Source organism: Zonotrichia leucophrys, chromosome 4 (assembly GCF_028769735.1).
Source record: "Zonotrichia leucophrys gambelii isolate GWCS_2022_RI chromosome 4, RI_Zleu_2.0, whole genome shotgun sequence".
NCBI lineage: Eukaryota > Metazoa > Chordata > Aves > Passeriformes > Passerellidae > Zonotrichia > Zonotrichia leucophrys.
Window position 1 is genome coordinate 34367125 of NC_088173.1, and position 25580 is coordinate 34392704.

Consider the following 25580-nt stretch of genomic DNA (forward strand, 5'->3'; position numbering starts at 1 on the left):
GTGAAAAAGAAGGGAAAGTGATTTGCTCAAAGCTATGAAGGGAGGTTAAAAACAAAGACCGAATCATCCAGTTATTCATCCAGGGTGTGCAATGCTCTCCTACACACTTCTGGAGTGCTCTGGTTTCTGTAATTTCTGCATTATTTCATGTCATGAAGAGGTTTTGCTCATACATATACTTTCAGCAAATAAATTTTCTATAAACAACTGAGGCCAGAAAAATATTGTGTGTCTACTATTTTCTTTAATCTAAAATTGGTTTAGATTAAAGAAAATAGTAGATACACAATAAAAGCTTTCACCTCCCACCCTCTATCAGGTTTGAATAATGTCCCCCAACATCTCCCATCACTCTCACTAAGAACAGAGTGAGAGACTCCTTAAAACGTGTTTTGTAATATCTATGGATACAATTCAGGTGGTTATTTATAAATCCATGTCACATCTCCTTCCTTAGAAAATACAGCTAAATGTCTTACTAATTACTAATGCATGCAATTAACAGCTGAGACATTTAAGTATTATTTTCCAGTATTTGCCTGGAGCTTGCTGCTCCCATAGCTAGGAAGGCTGTGAGGGTCTTGCATCTGACCTGAGTTATTGTAGCTCCCATTGCAGGGGTGAAGCATAAATTACAGCTGCTACTGCGTCTTGCTACCTCTTTTTATGCTCCATGAGGTGCAGACGGCCGGGGAAGGTTTCAGTGGTTCAATTACCTACTGATTCTCAATCAGCAATTAGTATACAGGCACACAGATTAGTCCTGATTCTCCTCACAATCTAAGCAAAGCCAATCACCTGGGGAAGTTGGGAAATTCCACCTCATAAAAGATAAGATACTGATCTGCCACTTAGCACTATTTGTACATCCAGAACTGGATTTTTTTTCAGAAAAGTCTGAGTTTTCAGGAAGTCTCTTAAATCTAATACTTTGTATATTTTTCCTCCACCAAGGAGAGGTTAGTATGAAGAATATTCTGTTGACTGTTATTTATTTCTACCTGGAAAAATAGCTGAAAAGAAATTCTTTCAAGCCTTTAATTAGGCCAAATCAATTCTAAAGCCCATAACCAGCAAGTAACATAGAGCATACATGGTTTCTGGAAGGACTACTGTGTTTGAAATAGCTTAGACTCAGACTATATTTTCATCCTGTTTTATATTTAATATAAACTTAACTTACTCAAATATTTAAATTAACTAAGTTACTCATCTCTCTTCTTTACATTAATTGCAAAAGTGTAAGAACACAAAAGCACAAAGCACAAATTACTATTATTATCTGGTTCTCAGTTTCTAAAATGGCAATATGAAATTCTTGAGCATAGAAGTAAGTTAGTAGCTAGGACAAGACAACACCTTGATAAAGGTTTTGAAATTTGTAAACCAAGTAGAAAGCTGAACTATTGAGAATGGGAGGTTGCTGGTTTACAATTCAGTACCAAGTAGGGAACAAGTCTGTTTTTCTAAGCACAGGAATATCACATTTCTTACAATAGACACTGACATATATGTTATCAAATAACTAATGCATTTATTTAACACTAAATATATCTTCCTTTCTGCTTTTTATTTTCACCTAGATTTTATCTTGCTCATCCTCCCAGTCTGCCTTTTCTCCCTGCTTTCCTCCACAAAACTCGTAATAAACAGAGACACAAGTTTCCTTGTCAGACACCTTCCTGCTACAGAGAGGTTACATGAAGGGTCCATTAATATGTAGGAGAAAACCATTTTTACCTTCCCAACAGCAAATTCACTGCAAGTTAATATCTAAAAATCCCCTTCACTTCTACTGCAAGCAGAATCTAATTTCAAAACTAATTTGGACAATGACTTTGGGGTTAACATCTCTTTGAGAAAAGACCCGTGGGTTCATCAGTGGCTGTCACTCTCTCACTGGGGACTGTCACCATGACACATGATATTAAATGCAACTCCAGTCATATTTTTATCCTAATGAAAACCAGGCGGTTGCTTTCACAGATGCAAATGCTTTGTTGACAACACAGTGGAGAACCGATTTCCTTAAGCAAAACTCTACTCCCTCTTCAGTTTCTATTGTTTCTTTCATACTTCATTGACTATACTATCCAGCCTTGACATTTTGTTATTGTATATTCTTCCCTAATAATATCATATAAAATCAGCTTTTTCTGCTCTTTCAGCAGGCAATTGAGAGAACCAAGTGCTCTCCAGGGATTTTAATCTGCAGGCTGTCTATTTCAATTGCTTTTCTTTCCTTGCAGGAGATCTTTCAAATGTACACTTATTTTTCTCAAACTGCTTTCAGCTTTGTAGAAAAAAAGATGGTTGTCTCTCACAGTAGGTTCAGTGTGGGGCTTTTTTAACTCTAGTCACAAAGACACTCTTTCTCCAAAGCTTGCATCACTACACTCACAGTAACTACCTGATATTCCACACCACAGTCATAATCTGAATGTGAAAGGAAATGTCCAGTCAGCATCCACTCAAAGAAGAGGCCATCAGCAGAGAACCTCTGGGCCCTCTCAAACTTCTACATCTTCCCTGCATAGAGATTCGCTGTTTTCCTGAACTTCCAGAAAAAACATTTAGAACAGAACTAATCAATTAATTAAACTGAGAAGGGTCAAATCCGAGAAGAGAATTGACTCCTCTCCCTCCCTTACACACACAGGCATGTTATGTATCATTACCTGGGACCAAGATAAAAGTTGGAATTTAAAAGGACCAGATATCAATACAAACAATAAATGCACCTACCATTACATTAAAGAGGATAAAAGTATAAACAGAATATGTATTTATTTGCTGCTGGGTATAGGGAAGCAACTGTCTCGATGAGTTGGGAAAAAAATGCTCCAAACTAGGTTGTTCTGCAAGTTCCTATGAAGTATTCAAAGACTGCCACTGTTGAAGCCAGACATGGATTTAGAGTCCAGTTTCAGCACAACAGTTCCTATGCTCACAAGTTCTCCATGAAACTGAAAGATGTTTGTGATCTCCTTACAGCCAATGTAATGTCTTTTTTTAGTCTACAAAAGACATGATTCCTTCAAGACAAAAATCTACTTGTACTTGGTATTACTGAAAATCTTTCTTGAAGGCACACATTTTAACATGCACCAAACACACATCCAAAAACTACACATGCTTTACTGCCCATGAGTACATAGGGATATATAGGTGGTATCTCCTCCAATATTTTGATCAGTTAACTGACTAGTTTCCCTGACTTACAGCGCTTTTTATCTAAATGAGGGCAATGTTTCATAAAATTGACACAATTTATTTTTTAAATCTGAACATAACGAAACCAACCTTTCATTAATAATTTTCCACTAAATTGTCCAGTTGTTTCCTAAGTTTATTACTATGTAAGCATCATGAAGAACTTTGCCAGAGTTTCACAACTCTGCTTTAATCTGAGGCTGTTTTCTTTTTCTGTGATTCCCAAAAAAGATTCAGATGCCTTCAATTGCTATGCATTTCAGTGAGGTTTTAACAAGCTATTTTGCACTTCCTAAATGTTGTGATTGCAATTATTCTCACTTCTTCATCAGTTCCCAGAAGGGTTTTTACAATTTTAGTAAGGAACCACTCCTGACAGGGTATTTTAACTTATTTAGATGCAGTAGCTTCATTCTCCAAACTACCTTGAATTACCCAATAACAGCTTAAAGGAAACATTTTAAACATCTGTATGTATCTGCCACTAAATCAAGGAAGACAGGCTGGGTGTTTTCTTCACACTACATGAAAAGAAACAAGTGACATTTTACAATTTGAAATGTGTTTTTCATGGCTGCAGCACTTCTTCTGTATAATATGTTGATAGAAGTAAAAGCTAAAAATTAGTGAGTTTTGCTATGTTATCAGCTTCACAGTGTTTTCAATAGTAATGACTTTTGAAAGTTGAATTTATGTGGCATATATATATATAAGACAATGAAATGTAGAAATTCTGATTACCACAGACAGTTTCTAGAATGCTAAGTCCACTTTTTAGTTGAACAAACAGATTCCGCAGTGGAGTTGGTCAAGGCAGAACAAAAATTCCTTGATTTTGTAAAAACGTGTTATGCTGAGTTCTCACCTTCACACAGCAGCTTTCATTCTTAAGGGAAGGATTGAGGGTAAGGCACAACAAGAACTTCAACTCCCACCCTGTCAGAAGGTTCAGTAGAAACTACCCCAGCTGCAGTAAACTCTCCACAGTCCTTCCAGCTCCACTTGTTCACCTCTCTACCTTCCAGATAAACAAGATCTAAACAAGATATCCTAAGATGTAAAGATCTTCCTGTGCTGGGGCCCCAGAGCTGGTGCAGCCCTGCAGGTGGGGTCTCAGCAGAGCCGAGGGGCAGAATCCCCTCCCTTCCCTGCTGCCCCCACTGCTCTGGATGAGCCCAGGACACATTTCTGGCTTTCTGGGCTGTGAGTGCCCATTGCCAGCTCATGTCCAGCCTCTCATCCCTGAGCAACCCCAAAACAGTCTTCAAGACTGTCTGCTCTTTCTTACCTCTTAGTTTACTTGCACAGGGTCTCCTGTTCCCACTTCTCCCACTCCTGTGCCCATCTCATCATCAATACTAGCCCTTTTGTGCCATCCCTCTGAACCTGAAAGTATTCCCACTTCTCTTTCTCCCTTCCTTTGGTCAACATCCATCCCTTTCAGTCCGTATAGAGACTAATATGCATATTAAAATACATCTAATATATCTAAAGTAAATACTGTATTTATTTATAGCTAGATTCAAAAATATACACAAAATTGACTGAAGGAATCCTTCTGTAGCTGCTATACAACTAGTTTGCTACTGAAAAGATACATACACAGCAAAGCTGGTCAAATAATGAATATGTGAAAAAGTTGTATGGTTTTGCTACAGAGAACCTTCATTTCGAGACACCTCTCAGCCTCAAGCTCTGAGAAGTCTTGGGAGGCAAAGCTACACTGTTTAAGAAATTGATACCATTTGCAAAGGAATAGAGGAGTTAAAAGCTGCTGTACTAGTACTTAGACGTGGCATGATTGTTATTTTTAGAGCCCGCAGCTGAGCTTTTTTTATTTTTATATTTTGCAATAGAATTATATACTAAATTTGCTGAGATATCTGAATAGCATTTTACAAAGCCATTAGCAATAAAATATTCATTTTTCATTTATATTATGTCCAGGAATACAAATGAGCGTAATTTCTTCCTACCCTTCAACATTAATAGGGAAACCAGGGTGAAAAATTGAACACACCTTTCACATTCATTTAACTACAATAAAATATAAAGAGCCTTTCAAATGAAAAACAATTTAAAAATAATAATACTGTCTGTTTTCTTTGGAGGTATTGTTATAGGGATCTCCACTACAGTATTAATACATTTTATTGTTTTTTTCTAGTTCTGTAATTTTACAAAGCAAGGTTAAGGCGCTGGCTCAGTCACCGTGTGACAAATCAGTATTCCTTGCAACAGCTTTGGTAAAACTACAAAAATAAATCAGCAGGAGACAAAGGAAACGAGGAGAGATGTTCACAAACTCCTAGGCTGGTGCTACAGGCTAGGAGTTTATCCATACTCCCATTATGCCATGGAGCAGTTGGCACTCTGGCTTATCTGATGGCAGCCTCTCTGCACGGCTCCAGCAAGTTTCTTTTATCTGCTCCTTTTCCCCTCCTTTCCACCACTGTGATTTTAGCTCTCAGCAGCTGCCACTGCTTACAGGAATCTCTGTAGGCTCAGTTGTGGTAAAAACAGAAGCTTTCCTTGGCAGAGTTGTTGGATCTTTCCCTGCTCGGCACCACAGAGGTGCTGGCAGGTGCTAACACCTCCTCCTGGCTGCTGCACAGAGGCCCTGTGGTTGTCACTGCTGCCATCCCACTGATAAGCAAAAGCTGGTTCCCCATCTTCTTCCTACAACCCTCAGGAACTCCAAAAGAAGCTGACATCCAAAAGCAAATAAAACAATCCCCTGAGAGATCACAGGTAGCAGAAATACCCTGGTTTAAATGATGTCCACCATCAGAGCTGGCCTGAAAAGTCCAGCTCACAATTATTCCTGTAGAACTCTAGCTGTTATCCTACTGCTGGTCTCAACACTTCAGGCGTGGGAAACGCAACAAAAAAATTTCACCAGTCTGCTTTGTTATGCCTCTTAAAGTTGGGGCAATTTACTGTGGCTGCATCACATATTGGATATAAAGCAGAATCTTGAAAAGGAGGTTGCCCTGATAACAGAAACAAATGATTTTTACACTGGACCGCAGGAAACAGATAAAACATAACAAACTTTAAGCACGTACACTGAAGATGCAAAAATATACTTGTGGAACACTTCATTTTCAACTGAGGAAATCAATATTGAGGAAATACTAAAACCAATCCCCATGCCCTTCTATTTTATTGTAACTTTCAGTTAATGGCCACTGACCTTTCTTGCCCTAAGTCCTGCATCAATCAGAGCACATGATGACGGCCTTTAAAAGCTTCTCAGTATCTTTTTTAACATACAGAACTCATATTGCAGAACTAGGATATTGCAAAGGGTCTGGAAGCTGCCCACATATGATCAGAAAAAAAATCTGCTGCCAGGTTTCAATCATTTCTAGTCTAATGCCTCCATTTCTTTCACTCAGTTCTGATTACTCTTCAGTAGTATAAAGTCTAAATGGTTCCTGTATTAAAGGGCAATGGACAGCTGCCCAGAAGCAGTTTCAATCCTTCTCCTAAGCAGACACATGGAGTTCAGTACCAGCTCTGGAAACACTTACATAGAACAATACCCCATTAATACACATTTTTTTAAAAGAAGAATTTGCAACTTCTACTAACGGCTCTCAAAAACAGGGTATTAACAGTGAACACAAGTAACTTTTACATCACTTTTAATTTGCTTGTTTTCTGCCAATTACAGTGTGTGTCATAGCTAAAATGCAGACGAAAAAATAAAGCCACATGGTAGCTTTTTGATAGATGCAAGCAAAAATCCAACAGAAAATTCCAATCATTTAAGTATGGTTTTCCTGAAGGAAAGTGAAAATTCTCATAGGATTCTTGTTGAATGCTTTAGAAAGGTTTTAAGCATATACCTGAAGAAAAAATACTATGTTCAAGGAAACTACTTGCAGGTATGTATTCTTCAGAGGATTTCTACAAAATTGCACAGAATACACCGTATTAACACTATTAATTCCCATCTACTTACTGTAAGTTTCCTAAAAAAGAAGTAGCTTATTTTCAGTGTCACTAGTGTTTTTTAAATGCCACTAGGATCCAAGCTGCAAGGTGTGACAGACACACTGGAAGGACAGGATGCCATCCAAAGGGACCTGGACAAGCTGCAGAAGTGGGTCCATGGGACCTGATGTGGTTCAGGAAAGCCGCGTGCAAGGTCCTGCACCTGGACTGGGACAACCCTGATGGCAACACAGGGAAATTAAACAATAGCAAACAGAAAGGTTGAGAAAAGTGGGTTTGTTCAGCCTAGAGAAGCCCCAAGGAGACCTCACTGCAGCCTTTCAGGACTTGAAGAGTGTCTGCAAGAAAAATGGGGACAGACTTAGGCAGGTGCTGTTGTAATAGGACAAGGGATAGAGGTTTTAAACTAAAAGAGAGTTAATTTGGCTTAGATATAAGGCAGAAGTTGCTTACTGTGCTGGTTGTGAACCACTGGAAAAGGTTTCACTGAGAGGTGGTGCCCCATCCCTGGAAACATTCAAGGTCAGGTTGGATGGGGCTCTGAGCAACCTGATATAGTGGAAAATGTCCCTTCAACTCATTGCAGGAGACTGGACTAGATGGCCTTTCAAATACTTGTGGTTCTTTTGTTTCTTGAACATAGGATATCACAGAATTCCAAAACTTCAAAAAGACAAGCACAGTTCTTCAATAGATTTATGCAGCAGTGACTTATGCCCAACAGTCACAAACTTAAGTTACTGATGTTCCTGCTCTGCAAGCCCTTTCCAGCAGATGAAGGGTACTTCCTGCATGGAGTGTCACATATAAATGGGGCCTGAAATAGTGAATAATAAAGTTCAATTTATGGAATCAACAGCAGTGGAAAAATACAAGGAAAAATTATGCAGGGAAAAATGTAAAAATGCAGAAATGCATCAACATCAAAATAGCATTGACAACTTTATTTTCTATTTTCTATTTCAAGCAGTATGATCACTTATGCAGTCTAATTTGAATTTATTTATAAATAAAGCTGATTAATGCTTTATAGTATAAAATGAATTCAAATTTCAATTCTTATGATAATTTAAATACTTTTCAAGAGAAACATGTTTTTCTTCAGCTGCTTCTCATTTAAATCTGTGCCTCAGGTGCACAAATTTAACCTTTATCTTACACCACTTGTATAAGCAAGGCTAAATTAATCTGTAAGCCAAAGCCAGCCAATTCTTCCAGGACCAAAGAATCTTCTCCCCCACAGACTGTGCAGGCAGGGAGCTACTATTGCAGTCAGTCAGGACACGAACATACACAGAGAATGATTTGTTCTCATTTAACTTTCCACAAGAAAATTCTTCACACAATTGTAATTTGAAATACAACCAAACTATTTCAAAACTGGAAGAAACCCACTGCTCCGTAAATGCAAATTGTAACTGTGCAATAAGCACCTCCTCTGGATAAAATCCAATTTTTTCCCCCCTCATAGTTAACATTTATAAAGCAAAATAGAGAAACTGGATATTTGAAAAGGTCAAAGCCTTTTGTACATCATCATCATGCAATTTCCAGCTAAGGGTATAGTATTCTTAACAATTCAGCCCAAGGTTTGCTGAGTGATTATCAGAATAATTTCTAAAAATAGCATCAATTGCTAGATGCTGTGAGGAAAGAGAAAAGGGTGTGATTGCTGAAAAACAAGCCTGCTGAAAAAAGGAACTTATGTCTTTTGTGCTTATTTTGACACAATCTTTTCAGCATTTGACTTGCTGAATTTCAGCTGCCTACACAAAGATACAGCACTAATTTAATATATTATGTTTAAAGAAAGCATTCCTTATTTTTACATGTTTTGTGAAATATGAAGTCTCCAGCATTTGTAACCTAAACATACTAAAGAATAAAATTCAACAGCATGCTGAGTGAAAAATAATAAAATACTGTGTTGCTATAGAAGTCTCAGAAATTGAGGACAAAACTCACATCTCTCAGATTTCAAGAGTATATTAAATACTAGCAATAATTTGCATAGGGTACAGTTTTATTTTTCATGTATTAAAAAGTCAAAGAACAAAACTGACAAAACCACACACCTCTTAAAAAAAGACTTGCTCTACAACTCAATCAAGAGCTAGAATGACTTGTCTACTTTGTGTTTACTCTTGATGAAGAATGGATGGGAGCAGGCTTCTAATGCTGCATGATTGTCTTGTGAAAACAAATCACTTCTCCTATGTGTTTTTGAAGGCCAGCAGACAAGAACAGAGACATTTTATTTCTGGTTGCTAGGGGATACAGAAGACCATTTTCACACAGTGAATCATCCCTGGATTTGAAAAATGGCATTAGCAGGAATTTCACCAATGTGCAAATGCCTCTTTCTCCTTCTCACCTTCGGTGATCCTGCAGTGACCTACAGTCCTGGTGAAGGATGAGGTACTTGGGGGGGTTTTAATTTTCAATAATTATCTATCCCCATGGCCTTTACAAAGAATATATTGCCACTAGCACATCCAAAAATTAGAAGCATGATTACACAAGGGCTGAGACACTTCTTTGGAACAAGTTGGGTAGTTCACTATCTATTCAATTCTACAATAATGTAAATGTTCAGAGTAACATTTGGTATGACTAAAGTCTCATGTGACATTATTTTCACCTAGTTAAATGACAACAGAAGACTTTACAAACAATGGGACAGCAGTATCCAAGAATGTACTCTACTCCAGTAGTTTCAGTCAGCAATCTGATCTGTGGGTTTTGTGCAAATACACTTGCACACCACATATGGGGACTTCCATAAAAAGCAACATCAGTTGCAGTTAATTTCCACTGAGCAACAGAAACTCGAAGGAGGGAAGGGAAGCCTTCAAAAGATAATTTCTCTGACATGAAAAGAAATATGTCAGACCAAAAATAGACTTTGCTGCTTACTAAAGGATTGTGTCACTAAGAGAGCTCCTGAAAAACACCTCAGTGGTATACTATCAACAACAAGTTTTGTATCTGACTTTCATTGCTAATTCTGTATATTTTATGTATTTTAAGAAAGATAAATAATACATTTCAGGATGCAAAAATTAATTAAAAAGTCGTTATTATATCTTTATCAGTTCAGCTGATGCCTGAACTGCTTGCTGTGATGTACTCCTGACATGAAGAATCACCCAGAAGAACTGAGAAGAGAGTACTTTATTGGCACATTTTTGTAAGAGGGTGAAAATTCAGGAAGCCAAATACGTTGGCATCCTAATGGTGTAATTGATTCCAGAGCACTGCACATAATTAATTCCATAAGTACCTTGCAAGGTAAAGTTATGATGGATTGATATCAGGGCAATAAACAACATCACATGTGGCTTTACAGGGGTTTATCTCTCAGCCCACTCAGATTTACTTCCAACAAAACAAGAATTGGCTGTAGAAGATTATGAAATCTCCAAGTTAACCTTTTATTTGACAGATTAATGTAGTCAGATGAGATAATTCAGTGAGGTGTGAATGAAGTAGAAAAGGACACTGATGTGATTGATGGCACCTGACAATGTGCTGGGGAGAGAGACAGGGCATTCTGTACTGCTGAAACCACTCTGGAGCCTGAAGCAGGGGGACAAACATTCAGTGATGCCAAAAAGGACAGGACTTGAAGAACATCCTGACATATGTGGTTGGCAGGAAATGGGGGGGAATGGAGCAAAGGCTTTTAAGTGAAGGAGATGAAGAACGGACTTAAGGAAAGTCTAAGCACAGAATTCTCCATAAATCTGAAAGAAGCCATAAAGTGGTTCCAGGGTTATCTGCAGTTAATGCAGAAGACATTGAAACAGGATTGTGTTGAGACAGAGAAGGTATGAAGGGGCTGGAGGAGGAAACAAGTAGGAGGAAACAATTGCAGTACGCTCTCTATAGAAAGCTAATCAAAATACAGGGTGTGACTGGGGCAAGTGGGGAGACTGGAGAATGAGAACAAGTGAGGTTCTTGATATGGCATAAACATATAACCCAATGGAAGATAAAAAGAAACAGATTTTATAGAAGAGGGAAGTAGAAGAAGGTATTGGCCAATTTCTTCTGTCTGAAGGGGGAAAAGAACACAAAGAAATAAAGCAACACAGCACCCTCAATACTTGGTTTGTTCCAGAAATGGATTTCTTCAGTTTCATATTGTGCTACAGAAAACAAACAAACAAATAAGAGAAACCCATACAGGGAAAAAAAATAGAATCTTGCTATTCCTATCCCAGTAACAGATTTCTTGTACAATTTCATGTGTGTGTTCCAATACAGCTTTTGTATGTAACCATTGTACTGCTAGATCTAAATATTAAAAAAAAGTGGCAAAATAAAATGAAGATTAAGCACTCAAATCAGTCTGAGACACTAGCCAGTACAAAGGATAAAACCATTTCATGTGCTTATAAATTAATACAGAGAAAACCAAACCAAACTATATTAGAACAGGCTATATTAATGCAAGTGTTCTTTAAATTGATCAACAATATTTTTGGTTAAAGGGAAAAATATGGTTTGTGTCTCTATTTATCCATCCATCCTCAATACACATACTCAAGTACTTATGCTTCACCCCCCCCGATGATGTTTAAACTAAGCAAAAAGAGAGTTTTACTTTTTTGCAGGAGCACCCGATAAGACTGATGAAAATAGAGATAAGCTATGATGTCTTGTGAGATACTCTGCAGCACCCAGGGCAATATATAGCACAATACAAATGCAATTAACCAGGCAATTAGACTGATTTCTTTTCCCAGCAGAGCTCACCAGTTGGTTTTTACTCTCAGAAAATGCAATGATACTACACGCAAACCACCTAGTTTGTACCACACACACGCCTGAAAGACAGTATTTCCTCTAACACACAAAAAGAAGTGAAATGTGAATTTAAGATCAAGAAGTCTATCAGAGAAGGAAATGGAAAGCAGAAACCATGATTGCTATTCATGTATTTAAGAAAATAAACTTAGTAAGAGCACAAAAAAAAAAAAAAAACAAACACGTATAAGTATCATATAAAAGAGTTCTTAATTGTCTTGCAATATAACACTAAAATTATATTAGACAAGTTCCCATGTTTCATTTACATGGTTTTATTTTAAAAGCTGATGGGGAAACATGTAAACTAAAGATCTGACAAATGCTGAAAGATTGCAGTTTGTCTTACTGATTTGGCAGGCACACAATTAAAGTTACTCACATGTCTGCACTTAATTGTTTCCAAGGTTAGGCCTCCGGGTGCACACAAGACAGCTTGTAATGACACCTACAGGCAGCCTGCCAAATGTTTTTCATTTTAAAGAATTCCTCTGACCTTTTCTTCAAAGCTTTCATGCACCCCATCTTCTCTGCAGGTCTTTCATATTTAGTTCAGAAAACAGCCTTGAACTGAAGAAATGACTTGTTTCAAGAAATCTTGCTGAGGTATAAACCACTTAAAACTACAATTTCACTACACTTTTTTCACATTTCCTGGGAAAATGTTCACAGTCTACCTAAAACACTAGCCCATCAATATAAAACCCAAAACACATAGCTCACTGCACTACAGAAATGCTACTGTGTGCTACTGAATCCATAAGGGAAGAGCTGTGAGCTGTCAGTGGAAGGAAACTGTCCATTTGCTGTACCATACAAACCAATTTCTACCAGGAAATAAGGAACTTCCCACTTGAATTGAACCATAAAGTGAAACCTACAGACACAAAAAAATTCCTGAAAATGAAATTTTAAGACACCATACTTGGATTATATGGTCTGACATGTGATCTTTATCACCTAGAACTGTAGTAGCACATACCAGATGCAACACCTACTTACAAGGAAAATATTCAAGACAGTCATTCCATCAAGTTCAAGCTGTCAAACTGTTTACAATTCAGCTGTGCTTCCTGGCTACTGATGTAGCTGACAACCACACACGTGTGGCCAACTGCGGTGAGGGCAGGCAGGAGATGCAGGAAATTCCTGACAATTGCACGTGACATGTACGGGACGTTGGATGCAATATGTGCCCACTGTATCTGCCAGGAGAGTTATCAGCCCTTATCTGGTGGGATATATAATATATTTTCTGATGCATATCTGGGAACTTGGGAGGAAATTCTCAGAAGATGAAGTGCTACAACAGATCCTTGTGGGTTGGCATGACAAGACACCAAAGTTGCTTTCAGTTTGAAAGGCAGCCCAGGAAAAGGCAGCCCCACACTGAGGTTCCCCTGTGCCTTATCACTGGTGACCCTCAGACTGACAGCAGCAAACAGAGCAGGTTTGTCCTAATGCCCCTGGATCTTTTCCTACAAGGTCACCATTCCACAAATAAAAGTGTTTGAAAGTTGGACACCTCAAATATCTTACAAGATTCTTCAGTCTCAGAATGTGGGAAAAATAAAGACTGAAGAGATCTCACAAAACACAGAATAATGTGTGAAAACAAAAAACAACTATAAAGCTCTCTTATTACAGTTTAACATCACTCAGCAGTCATTAGCAGGCTTGTTTATTCAGCACCATGGATGTTCTTCCCTTGCTGTTCTAACACACTAAAGAGATTAACTATGACTCCTTTTTAAGATGAAAGGGGTTGCTACCAAGCCTTGTCTGTTGATCTGGAGCCAGAGAGTGAGATTGCAGGCTCAGTACCTTGGCTCTGTGCTGGCTGAAAAGCAAGCTTCACCTGATACAATAATTTCTCATCCCAAGTGACCAGCTTTCTGGAAATATCACTGAGAAGAGGACAAGATGCAGGAGCACTGAAAGGAAGCCTGCACCAGGAAAGTGATGGAGATGGATGGAGGCTGCTACAGACAGACCACACACACTGAGGTGGTTTATGTGCTCGTGTGCATGGGCAGACTTAGCAATGTGTAAGCATTCAGTCTGTGAGCAACAGGTATGCTACAGCCATGGCTTCACTCACTGCAAAGGGAATGGAAATGGTTACTGGTACCAGCACAGTCATGGCAATGGCATTTCATCTGATTAATACTGCACATTGCCTATTCTAACCATCATCCTTGAATCTGTGAAGATTAGGCTAGAATATACATCCTTTATGCATATCTATTTCTAAGTGCAGATGTCTGTAAGCTGGTCTATATAACAGATGTGCAGAATACTAATCAACAATTTTTAAGTTGATTTTTTTTAAGTTTATAGTTCACTGCCTTGAAATTACAGTTCCATTTAAGCAAAAAGCATTCCAGATGAACTGCCTCTTTAATGGTAACTATAGGGAATGAAAGAAACTGTGCAAGCATTAACAGCAGTCTGGAATTAAAATTCAAGTATGTGTAATGTGTAACTTTATATTTTTGCATGTTTCTCGGAAGTTATAGGGATTTCTTCAGAACCAAAAGAGGTCAAGAGGAAAAACATCCAAGTTAGTACAGTAAGCCTTCAAAGCAAGCAGCCTCAAGTGAATCAACACAAATCAGAGGTTTCAGAAGAGATTTTAATGCTCTAACATTTTTGCCCTATGCAAATTGCAGGGAACAATGAATTGTAAAGAGAGCAAGTTTACAAGCAAACAGAGCCCAAAGACCTGCAGGTGTCTCTGCTTTGACCGATTCCTCCAGGAAGTATAGCAGCCCTTCAGATTTGCTAAAATAAGATTTAGGCTCAAGTATCAATCACGTTATTCAAGCACTTTTGGCTAGTGCCAGGGAAACAAAGAAGGTATGCCAAACTGGTCGTTATCCTCATCAGTGCAATCAACTCAAATAAACTGAATAATAGCTGCTTCTGCTGAAACTGATTGAGCAAACACCTTCATTCTGCTGCTTAGCTACCCAGCACTTACTGATTCATGTCTGCAAGCCTTTCAGACTCAAAACCAACACCCCTTACTCCACTTGCTCTCCTATGGATAAAGACAATAACATAGACATATATTTTGATATATCACAGTGATATTTAAACCCAACACCAATTAATTCATTTTGACAAAGGTCAATGATGCAAAGAGCAAAGAAATGGCCCAAAAATCAAAGGCCTCATTGCTGATGCAAGACGAATCTTGTACTTGCCAGTGTCTCAAACCAGAGCTTCACCCACACAATCTTTTTTCACCCTTATTAGCTTTAATCACTTGCTCACAGACCACAAAGAAAGAGCTTACAAAGCAAAATCAGAGCAGTGCAAACACATCATTACAATATAAACACTTGCTTTCTGAAAACAACTTATTTCACAGAGGTTACAGGCTAAATTAAGAAACAGTAAAAGAGAATTAAAGCAAACTCTATAAAGCCAGGTGGAAAAAAAGAAATACAGCAGCAGTACATGCTATCTAGGCACTATGATGATAATATACTTTCATATCCTACTATCTCCACATGGCATTAGAGTCTTCTGGAAGATATTGGGATGCTTTGTAATGAATTTTCAAAATTTTAAAGCAATAACTAAAATTATTGTTCGCACTGTCTGAATGGAAAAACTAAATCACTGATATCTACCCCTGAATTGTCATGGAGCATAGAGAACCAAAAGGAAGGCGCTATAACCCCTTCATCTCCTGCTCAGCTCACAAAGCAGCTTGCTCAACGAGCAGTTAGGGAATGATATGTTGCATTTTTCTGCACCACATATGGTGAAGAAGTTTTAAAGAGCGACAAATTTTGAGCTTCCAAACTCAAAGACATAACCCTACAAGCAGTAAGGGAGGACCATGCTGATTCTCACCTCAGCAAATACAGATACTTGTAAAGCTGACATGAAGTGTGCAGCCTTAACTTGAAAAGGGTGATTTGTTAGCCTAAGCTCTTTCCAAGTTAATATTGCACAATAACACAATCACACCAATTCTGTCAGGCTTTGGCATGACTATGCATGGCTCCTCCCAGGGCTTGGCAGTCTCTTCTCCAACACCTGTTTCTTGTAAATTGTAAAACTCCTGTTCTCCTCTCTCTGAGGACAGTGGGAGCCCCTTCCAAGCATTCTGTGTCATGGATGTAGCAGAGCCTTCTCATACTCTGTTCTTATACACAAGCAGTTCTGATTTCTAAAAAATCCCTCTCTGTTTAGACACTAACAGTACTTAACCATTAGAGCAGAAGCAATCCTAAGAGCCCAAATAAAGACAACACAACACAAGTGGGTCTGAAAAATCTAAGGACACAAAGAGAAAACAATAAAAGCAAATAGCTTTCATTATGGAAAGTTCTGATGCCTTAGAGGCTCTCTCTCCAGTACTTTCAATTGCTGATGCTGGTCTTAAGAATTTATTAATTGTTTTGAATTTCAAGGATGGCCCAAGAGGCATATCAAATTAGGTTTTAAGTGTCTTTGACGCAAATCAAAAGTACAAATATTTGGGACAGATGCTTTTGCTCAGAGATTTTTAACAGCTATATCTCATTAAAAAACTCCTTTCTCAGTGATGTTGCATCAAAACTTCCCACCCCACATGTGACACTAGTTTATCAGGAATAAATGCAATACAATTCAGCATACATGCACACATAAGGAGTGCCATATCAAATTCAATAAAACCCCATAGTTAGTAGTACTTAGTCTGAAGATTTACACAAGCCATTCCATCCCTGTCTCATGTTTAGGGATAGTCATGATACAAGCTCAGAATAAACAGTGTAAATGAAGCCCTTAAATGCAAAACATTACAATAAATTCCTATTGAAAAGGAGAAAGGCCTGGAGATAAAGGCAGAATAGAAGAAAGAAAACCAAGTTCCAGAAATTTCCTACCTTGCAGCAAAGCTTCTTATGAAAACACAGGCTTCCAGATGGAAGCAGTGCATTGATTCTTTTAATTAAACAGCTTGGCTCCCAATTATTTGTAGCTGTTGATAATACTATTAAGACTTTATTTCTCTACATCATAAATTCCAATTTATAATATTTTTACTGGGATTACATGGCAAGGTTTTGGTAGAATGGAAGGAAACTTTAAGAGGATTTTTGTGAGAAGAAGAGGCAATGCCAGCCAGCTTCCCAGACAGACCCACTGCTGCCCACAGCTGAACCCATCAGCAATGGTGGCGGCACCTCTAGGATAACAGATTTAGGAAAGGGTAAAACAGGCTGTGCAGAACCTGGAAAGAGGAGTGAGAATATCAGAGATAAACAGCTCTGCAGACACCAACATCAGTGCAGAAGGAGGGACAGGAGATGCTCCAGGTACAGGAGCAGAGATTGCCCTACAGCCTGTGTGAAGCCCTTGGCAAAGCAGACGTGCCACCTCTGCAGCCCATGGAGGTTCACATCAGAGCAGACCTGCACCTGCACTCCACACTGGACTAGGTGGAAGTTCCCTGAAAGAAGCTGAAGCCTGTGGAGAGCCCACACTGAGCACTCTACTCTTGCAGGACTGAACCCAATCACCTGAACCAACTCTGGAGCAATTCTTGAAGCACTGCAGCTACCGAGAAAATCCCAGGATAGAGAATTTTGTGAAAGAATGTACCCTTGAGGAGGGACCCCATGCTGGAGAAAGAGAAGAGCATGGGGAGAAAGGAGCAGCAGAGATGAAGCATTATGAACTGATCATGATCCCTATTCCCCATTCCCTGCATTATTCAGGGCTTGTGCATGGAGGGGAACAGAAAGAGATGAGAGGACTCAGCCTGTGAAGAAGGGAAGGGTAGGGGCAAGGTGTTTTTAGTGTTTCAATGATTCTCACTAGTCTACTCTGTTACAATTAATTGGCAATGCAATAAAATTTAAATAATTTTCTCAAGTTAAGAAAATTATTATTGTTTAGCCTTCTTCAGTAATTAGTACGAAATTTGCCAGTATTTGAATCCATGAACTTTTTGATGCATATTTCTCACCATCATGTCCATGGAGGGGGACCAAGAATGGCTTGGTGGACAACTGGCAGACAGCCAAGGTTAACACAAAAGAATATTGCACCATGCCAAAAAAATCAGAAGAGCCTGCACAGCCGAAGAAATTCTGATTTTCTGTGAAAAGATTAGAAGAGGCTCTCTTTCTTTGGAAAGCTCTTTGACAAAGCTACAAATGACAGGTGTCTGCTTTCACCATCAGCTACACAGCAGATAACAAAATGATATTTGAAAGAAACTATGACCAAAGTGGATGCAATATTGAGCACCATTCCAAGGGAGAGTATCTGGACAGATGGCCAAATGTGCATGAGTGAAATGGACTGACAACTTGATGTTGTAAAGAGAAACACAAAAATAATACAGATAAAATTCCAGAGACTTGAGATACTGTTCCTCATGAAAAATGAAAATTAAAGGCACTATTTAAGAAGCATAATGTGTGAAAACTAAACATTAAAATCATGACATTTGAATCAAAATGCAAATGTGTACCTTCAGAACTCATCAACTGAATGAGAACTCATTTCCACCAGCATACTTCAGGACATCCCTCTTGAAAACTACTTTTAGAACTCAGACCCTTCAAGTGCACATTTACAAGGCTCCTTTGCCAGAGTCACTGGGGAGGCAACAAGGACTGAATACTGAACAACAACATCACTGTAGTAGTCTATAATAATAGAATGAAAACATCAGACCCTCAAGTAGTTAACTAAAACAGTGTGCAAAATAAAAAAAGGAATGAAGACTTTTAAATTGTAATTTCAGAAATTCATTGCTTTAATAATGAGTAAAACAATCCCGCACTTTGCATCTCAACTTTATTAGCAACTATAGTCATCTCAATTTCAGCCCAGGTAAGTATTCTAAGACAACTTCACCTTATATAGAATTTATAGAATATATACAACATATACAAACATTAAAAAACACATCATCAAAATGCATGAAAAAATGCAGCTCCGTGCCATGTATCTTCTTTAAGTGATATACCAACAAATAATTGGACCAAGCTAATATATAATGTGACAAGGCCTTGACTTTGCCTTTAGAGAAAAATGAAAATTCCACTTAATTTTTCTTTTACATAAGCACATTCACAGCACATTCAAAATCCAGCTTCTACACATAAATCTGTTATCCCCATACTTCTGCTACATATTGTACATCTTAGGGTATACAGCTTATGGTTATTATTTTTAACTGTTCTGTTCAAGTACAATACACCTGGAAAACTTCCCAGTATTTACTGGCTACAGCAATAGAGCCCAAGTCCTAGGCAGGTCAGCTTTCATTCCCTCTGACTTTTAAACTGCCAATACTAAAGCCTTATGTCCTGCAAAGAAGGTTCTGTAGTGAATGATGTAATTATAATTAAGCTACTTTTTTCAAGACATCTAAATATGCTTGAACTGTGGAGCAGTATTAAATGTGCAAATTAATTGTGTAAATTGTGCAAATCCTTAACTCACTTAAAGAAAGCACCTTATTTCTTCACCAGAAACTTGGAGGAAAGAATTTTCCAAGAGAACAAAAGCATATTTTCTTTCTGGAACATAAGGGTTTTTTTTAAGTGGACATGTACATCCACTTAGTCATATCAATATTTGGTGAAGGAGAGTGACTTGAACAACCATGATCAATAACATAGTCAAAGATTGACAGAAGAGGAGAAAACTATATGTTAGAAAATAAAATGCCTCTAGGTTATGGGAACAAAGGAGGGAGGGAGTGAGGGAGGGAAGGAAGAAAAGAGTCAAGCTGCTGTCAGTGGTTTTGAGGGACATAAAAACATGCAAGACATGATCTTAAAACTGATTTGCTTTATAATAGGAGGAGGAATCAATAAAATAGAAACAAATACTTCCATAAAAAGCACTCCTAGGAATTGTGGACTATAAAGGTTCCCTTTGCAGGACACATCAGCTTAGTAAGAGGCACCACAAGCTTCAAATCACAGGGTTTAGCACAGGAGGCCAACTATAACGGGAGCCTTTCTAGTTCTGCTTGATGAGAAGCACTCCTAGAAATTCCACTGGCAGTCTCTACATTTGTAATTAATGCATTGCAAGATGGTTTCCAGACACTGTTCATACAACCTGGCCACAAAAGTAGTGTGTATTTGGGGAACAGAAATTACTGCGGAGATTCACAGTTGATCATGGAGAAGCTTATGTGAATTACAAAGAAGGAGGGAACTGATCCTGAAAATGCCAAGTTGTCCATAGATAAGACAGATTCTCCCTTTTCCTTGTGAGGGAAAGTGAAGAGACACTTCAGTAAATTTGCATGCATACATTGCTTTATCTTCTTACTTCAAATTGGATTGAAACCTTTAGTCCTGTAGGCTGCCCATTTTCTAAAACCTGTATATCACTATTACATCAAAACAAAGGCTATGACAAGGTTTCTGCTGGTTAATACAGAAACTGCACATTATGTGATATTTTTCACTTCTTTAGAAACCCGAGATTCAATTTCAGTGACCAATTTAATGCTTCAAGCCAGAAGAAAAAGCAGTAATTCTCCCAGAATTGATGAAACTGCCAAAAGAATGAGCATATCAGCCAGAGGCATCTCTCCTTAGGTGGAAGTTAATGAAGCCAAGATCCTGACTTTGGTATTAGACTATGCTCATAATACATGACCTGCAGTTTGCTAAGTGCCAAGGGAAAAACCGAAAGATGAGGCAGACCAAAATAACATTTTCTAAGATCCCAGCTTAGGAAGCAGAGAACTTACAACTGCTCTTCAAAGAATTTGATTTCTGTGGTATTTCTTGCCTTTTTGTTATTCAACTGACTGAACAAGGCTTATTAACTTCCAATGCCAATGTATTAATGTTTTACTAAAAGCCAGCTGTCTGCTTTCCACATTAGACAGGCACAGTGATCCAAAATAATTTCTGCAATGCTTTAAATTTCTTCAGCATTTTTTATGTAACTCTTCTTGATGTCTTAGTCATTCCCAAGAACATAATTTTCATCAAAAAAGCACTGCATTAAATACAGAGATAGTCCCGGGATCTAGTTGGGAAAAATAAAAGACATTTCCTCCGTAGACAAGTGTTGAACAAAGACCAATGAAAAATCACACTCAATGATACTCATATAATGCTTTTTGGGTTTGTTTTTTTTCTCTCCAAGACAATTAATCTTAGATAAATTTCTGCACAGAGGCACAATACTGGAAGAAGAAATAGAGAAGCATTTACCTTCTGCCTTCATGAGCTTCTTGCCCAATCGCCAGAAGTGGGTCTGAATCTACTCATGTGCAAGCAGAACATAATCCCTCCCTAGCACAATCCAACATCCCTCCCACCCTGCTGTTGTGTAAAGGAGGTGCTGCTGCTCCCACTTCCTATGGCTGCTTGCTAAAAATCAGTGGGACTGTTGACGACACCTGGTTTTGCTGACATTCAGCAAACATAACCACAAAAACACACAGGACAGAGACCCTTGAGTGCAGGGGAATGAAGAGACAGCTCCCAGCCTTGAGCGAGACCCTGCATGAGCAAGGACAGCATTCTGGCAACCTCATCATAGACAGCATTTGCTAGACTCCAGTTCAGCACTTCAGCAACAACATTCCCAAGTCATTCTTAAATGATTGAAGTTTCTTTGAATTTGGATCATTAACAGTTCTGCATGATCAGTAAGAGTTAGCTTTATAAAAATAGAAGTGCTTACAACTATATGAACTTGGAAATGGTGAAATTTATATGTAAATATCTGTCAGCACCTAATCAAATAGAGATTTTTGCTTTTCCACATGACTGGCAAACCGCACCAGCCATTTGGCAGGGCACATGCTTGATTCAAAATATGTCTACATAATCCAAACACAAGTATGCAATAAAAGTAAGCTTAGTAATACTCCCAGTTGCAAAGTTACACTCTTAACATGGATAACATACTTGGAGCCAAAATAGGATTTTCTAATATGCCCACTGTACAAGCAATATCACATTGCTCTTCACCATAATTTTTAAGAACGTGAATAATTTTGCATCCACACATATGGACAATGCATGTTGATATACGCATTTACACACACTAATGCACATACATGTTTAAATGATGTTTTGCATACTTCAACATATATGCCACATTGAAGCCATAAATACATGTTCCTTTATTTTAACACAATTCAGAAACTTGAAACACTTCTTGAAGTTAGATCTGGTAACTTTGATTGCACCTGTTTTTTCTTATTGTCAACAGTAATTGTGTAATTAAAGTCTTCTGAATGTCATTGACTTATATCTCAAGAGACAGATTTCGTGCTTTGCATTTGATTTGATGGAAAGAAGCTTAGATGAAAACAACTTTTTGGCAGGCCAGTAGATATTCTTTTATATAAAGGAGACTCAGAGGTGACCTTATCACTCTCTACAACTCCCTGAAAGTTGGGGGTCAGTCTCCTTCTCCAGGCAGCAACTGACAGATTGAGAGGACACAATCTTTAGTTGCACCAAGGAAAATATAGGTCGGATATTAGGGAAAAGATTTTTACAGAAAAGGTGATAAAGTACTGGAATGGTCTGCCCAGGGAGATGATGGAGCCACCATCCCTGGATATGTTTAAAAAAAAGACTGGATGTGGCACGCAATACCATGGTTTAGTTGAAGTGTTAGGGCATGGGTTGGACCCGATGATCTTGAAGGTCTCTTCCAACCTAATGATTCTGTGATAAGTAACTACCTACTTACATATCTGTATCAAGTTTCTGTGGTATTTTCTGCAGACACATTTTGACCTTACTCTTTTGTTGATCAGTGATCAATAGCCTGGATGAATCTGAACCCTATATTCTTTAAAACAAAACAAGAAAAGAAGATAACTCTTCTTTCTAGTAAGAAAAGGGAATCCCATCATGATGTTCATATTCATACACACCACAGCTAAAACTAACTTCATGAAAATGAACTCTCCTGAAGGGCCATGTCCAAGGTAATTCGATCTCCATGTCACCATAGGGCTCCATGGTAATATGGAGAGCTGGTTGTGTGCTGCTGGAAGCTCAGCCTGGCTCATTTGAAAGCCCAGGTTTACAACTGTCAATATTTTGGCAGGAAGAAGGAAGCGAGCACTCCTGGGGCACGGGGTAGTGTACAACATGCCCAAGGATTTCTCCAGGCTGGATTAATGGAGTGATGCATCAAGCTCTGCAGAGAACAAGGTGGCAAAGACCACTTTTAGACACTTCTAGAGAAAGTCCTTCAAATCTGCCTCCTTTTCTGCAGGGGAGTTACTGAACCGTCCTTAATCGATGATATAAGTAATAGTTAATTGAGAAACAAAAATGAGAAGCATTTCAAGGCTAAAAAAGGGTCACTTTTAGCCTGAACGTTAGCATCATAATTAAGAATACCTTTCATTGCCTTCAAATATCAACCTCAAGGTACACAAGACAGAGTTCGGTTTATTTCTTATATATACTGTTGTAAAGAGTGACCAGCTAGTACAAATTTTTTCCTGCTTCTCTGGGGGATTTCACAATTCACCTGAAACTCCCTCCACTTCTGAGCAAATCAATTTTGCATCAGGTACCTCTTCATATGCTATACTTACAAACTCCTAATAGTAAACTGCAGTCACTGGTGTAACTGCAATGTCATATTTTGACATCTTCAGACAGCACTCTAAATTTTAAGAGATGGGCAGATTGGCCTGTATTAAGACATTTAACTTAATTTCAAACAATGTTTTTTCACGAAAGATGCTTCACTACTGACTTTCTGAACATTAAGGGAAGAAGAAAATATAAGGCTCTAGACAGATGATTAGACCAATAAGCAGTCCTTCCTCTCTTCCTTGTGTTATATTGATCCTTATAGGTTAAAACTGAAGCGAGATGCTTACAGTATTGATGTTCATGTTGCGGTGTGTTGCAAGGTCCTGTTTTAAACTTCTGGGTCCCTTCCCAGGTGTGCCTATACCTTCTCCCTTCCCCCTCGCCCCTCGCTGAGTGTGCCCTGTCAATCAGGCTAACATACCAGCAAGGCGTCGTGTGATTGGTCCCTCAGGCCTAGGGGACATTGGCCCATATAGGTGTCCCTAGTCCCTTGAGACCCAGCCCCTTCACCTGGTTGGTGGCTCACCTGTCCCCTCCCCTTCCCCTGCCCTGAGCTTAAAAGGTTAATGAGACCATGCGGCCTCTATTCTGTTAGCAGCAGTTGCCCGGTGCAGACATCTCTGTAACCATGGAATAAACATCTGGCAACCCTCCAGCAGAATCCTCCCTTTCTTATCTTCACCATCGTCAGAAGCTCTCTCTCCTGAGGTAAACGGAGTCCTGACAAGCCTGGACTTGCGTCTGTGCCCCGCTGCACTCTCCGCCAGCCAAGGTATCTCTGGGGTAAAACACCACAGTGCTGCCTTTGGCCCAGCAGCGAGGGTCAGAACTGGCCCAGGCACCATCTAACTGGTTATATTGGGATTCATATTCCAATATGTTCACATAAACAAATTCTTATTTTCTAGGCAGGTCTTTCCTGCACAAAATCAGGAGCTGAGGCCCTTGTTTCAGAATAACAGTGAAAATAATCATCAACATTGCTTCCTCTTTAAAAAAATAGATTCAATCTATGCAGGCATTTGCATTCTATGGACCTCCAAAGTATTTTAAAATATGCTCAGATGCTTCTTTGAACAGGAGCTTTTTTTGAGAGTTGCACTGAATATACATGTGGCCATATAGCCGGTAAAGGATATTTAACTGACTTTTTTAGTATTTAGATCATGCCCTATGTAACTCCATGAATTCCAGAGAAGAAATGAGAAAATAAATCAGGGTTTGAGTAGTTATTCCAAGACTAGCTCACTCTATCACTGCAGCTTTGACTTTTAATTCTCTCATCACAAAAAGAGAATGAAATAGATTGTTATAAGTTAAATTCAGTATGACATTTAGCTCTGCCAGTAATTTAGGAAGGAAACTAAAGGGTCTTTGGGACTTAAAACCTCCACTACATAGACTATATTTTCAATTGAAGTCTAAATTCACAATTCTGCACAGTATTAAGAAAGAGTAAGTAAGCACAGAGATTTAAAAGACAATGCAAGAGCAGAGGAAGCCGTGAGGCAGACAGTGTGAGTTTACAGACAGATGCCGAAAATCCACATCTACATGCTCCATACAGCCAGAAAAAAAGTTAGCACCTCCTCCTGGTTAGTAAATATAAACCCCCACTGAACTATGTTTGTTTTTTCAGAATCCAAATTTTAGGACTCCTACATTGCTGGAGACTCCTAAATTATAATTAAGGAGGCAACAGAGACTGAAATCTTCTTTAGCATGAAAACTGTATCTATTATTTCCCAATGTTTCTATTTGAGAAGCTTTGCTGTCATTATTCTATGCGCCATTTGATGCCAACTGTCACTCAAAAAGTAAACCACTTTTGCTCTCTTTTACCAAAGTGCACAAGATGAAAAGTGAAGGTATAAGGTAAGAGACAGTTTCAGGGCTTCCTGACAAGCAACACTAAAGCCATGATTTCTTAGTTTTCCCATACTGCAAATGATATAGGCAAAGAAAAAGACACTCAAACCATTACTATGTCACAATGAATTATAGCAAAGGGCACTCTAGCAG

General features: G+C 38.6%; 1 protein-coding gene across 12 annotated transcripts in view; it reads right to left on the bottom strand.

Moving 5' to 3' along the window:
• CCSER1 (coiled-coil serine rich protein 1) overlaps positions 1 to 25580 on the bottom strand; it is a 633522-nt gene that overhangs the window by 318899 nt on the left and 289043 nt on the right. Inside the window, exons 8-9 of one of the 12 annotated variants that reach the window (XR_010439885.1) lie at positions 7630 to 7993; positions 7197 to 7514 (exon numbers count right to left, since the gene is read on the bottom strand). The exons of 10 other annotated variants lie outside the window; for them this stretch is intronic. Coding sequence is in view for 1 of the 2 variants with exons in the window: in XM_064711088.1 (XP_064567158.1) it covers positions 7901 to 7993 (93 nt within the window). In the remaining variant the exon portion in view is untranslated. Of the gene's footprint in view, positions 1 to 7196; positions 7515 to 7556; positions 7994 to 25580 lie in introns of those variants that run through there. One more of the 12 variants, XM_064711088.1, reaches the window with a different exon arrangement.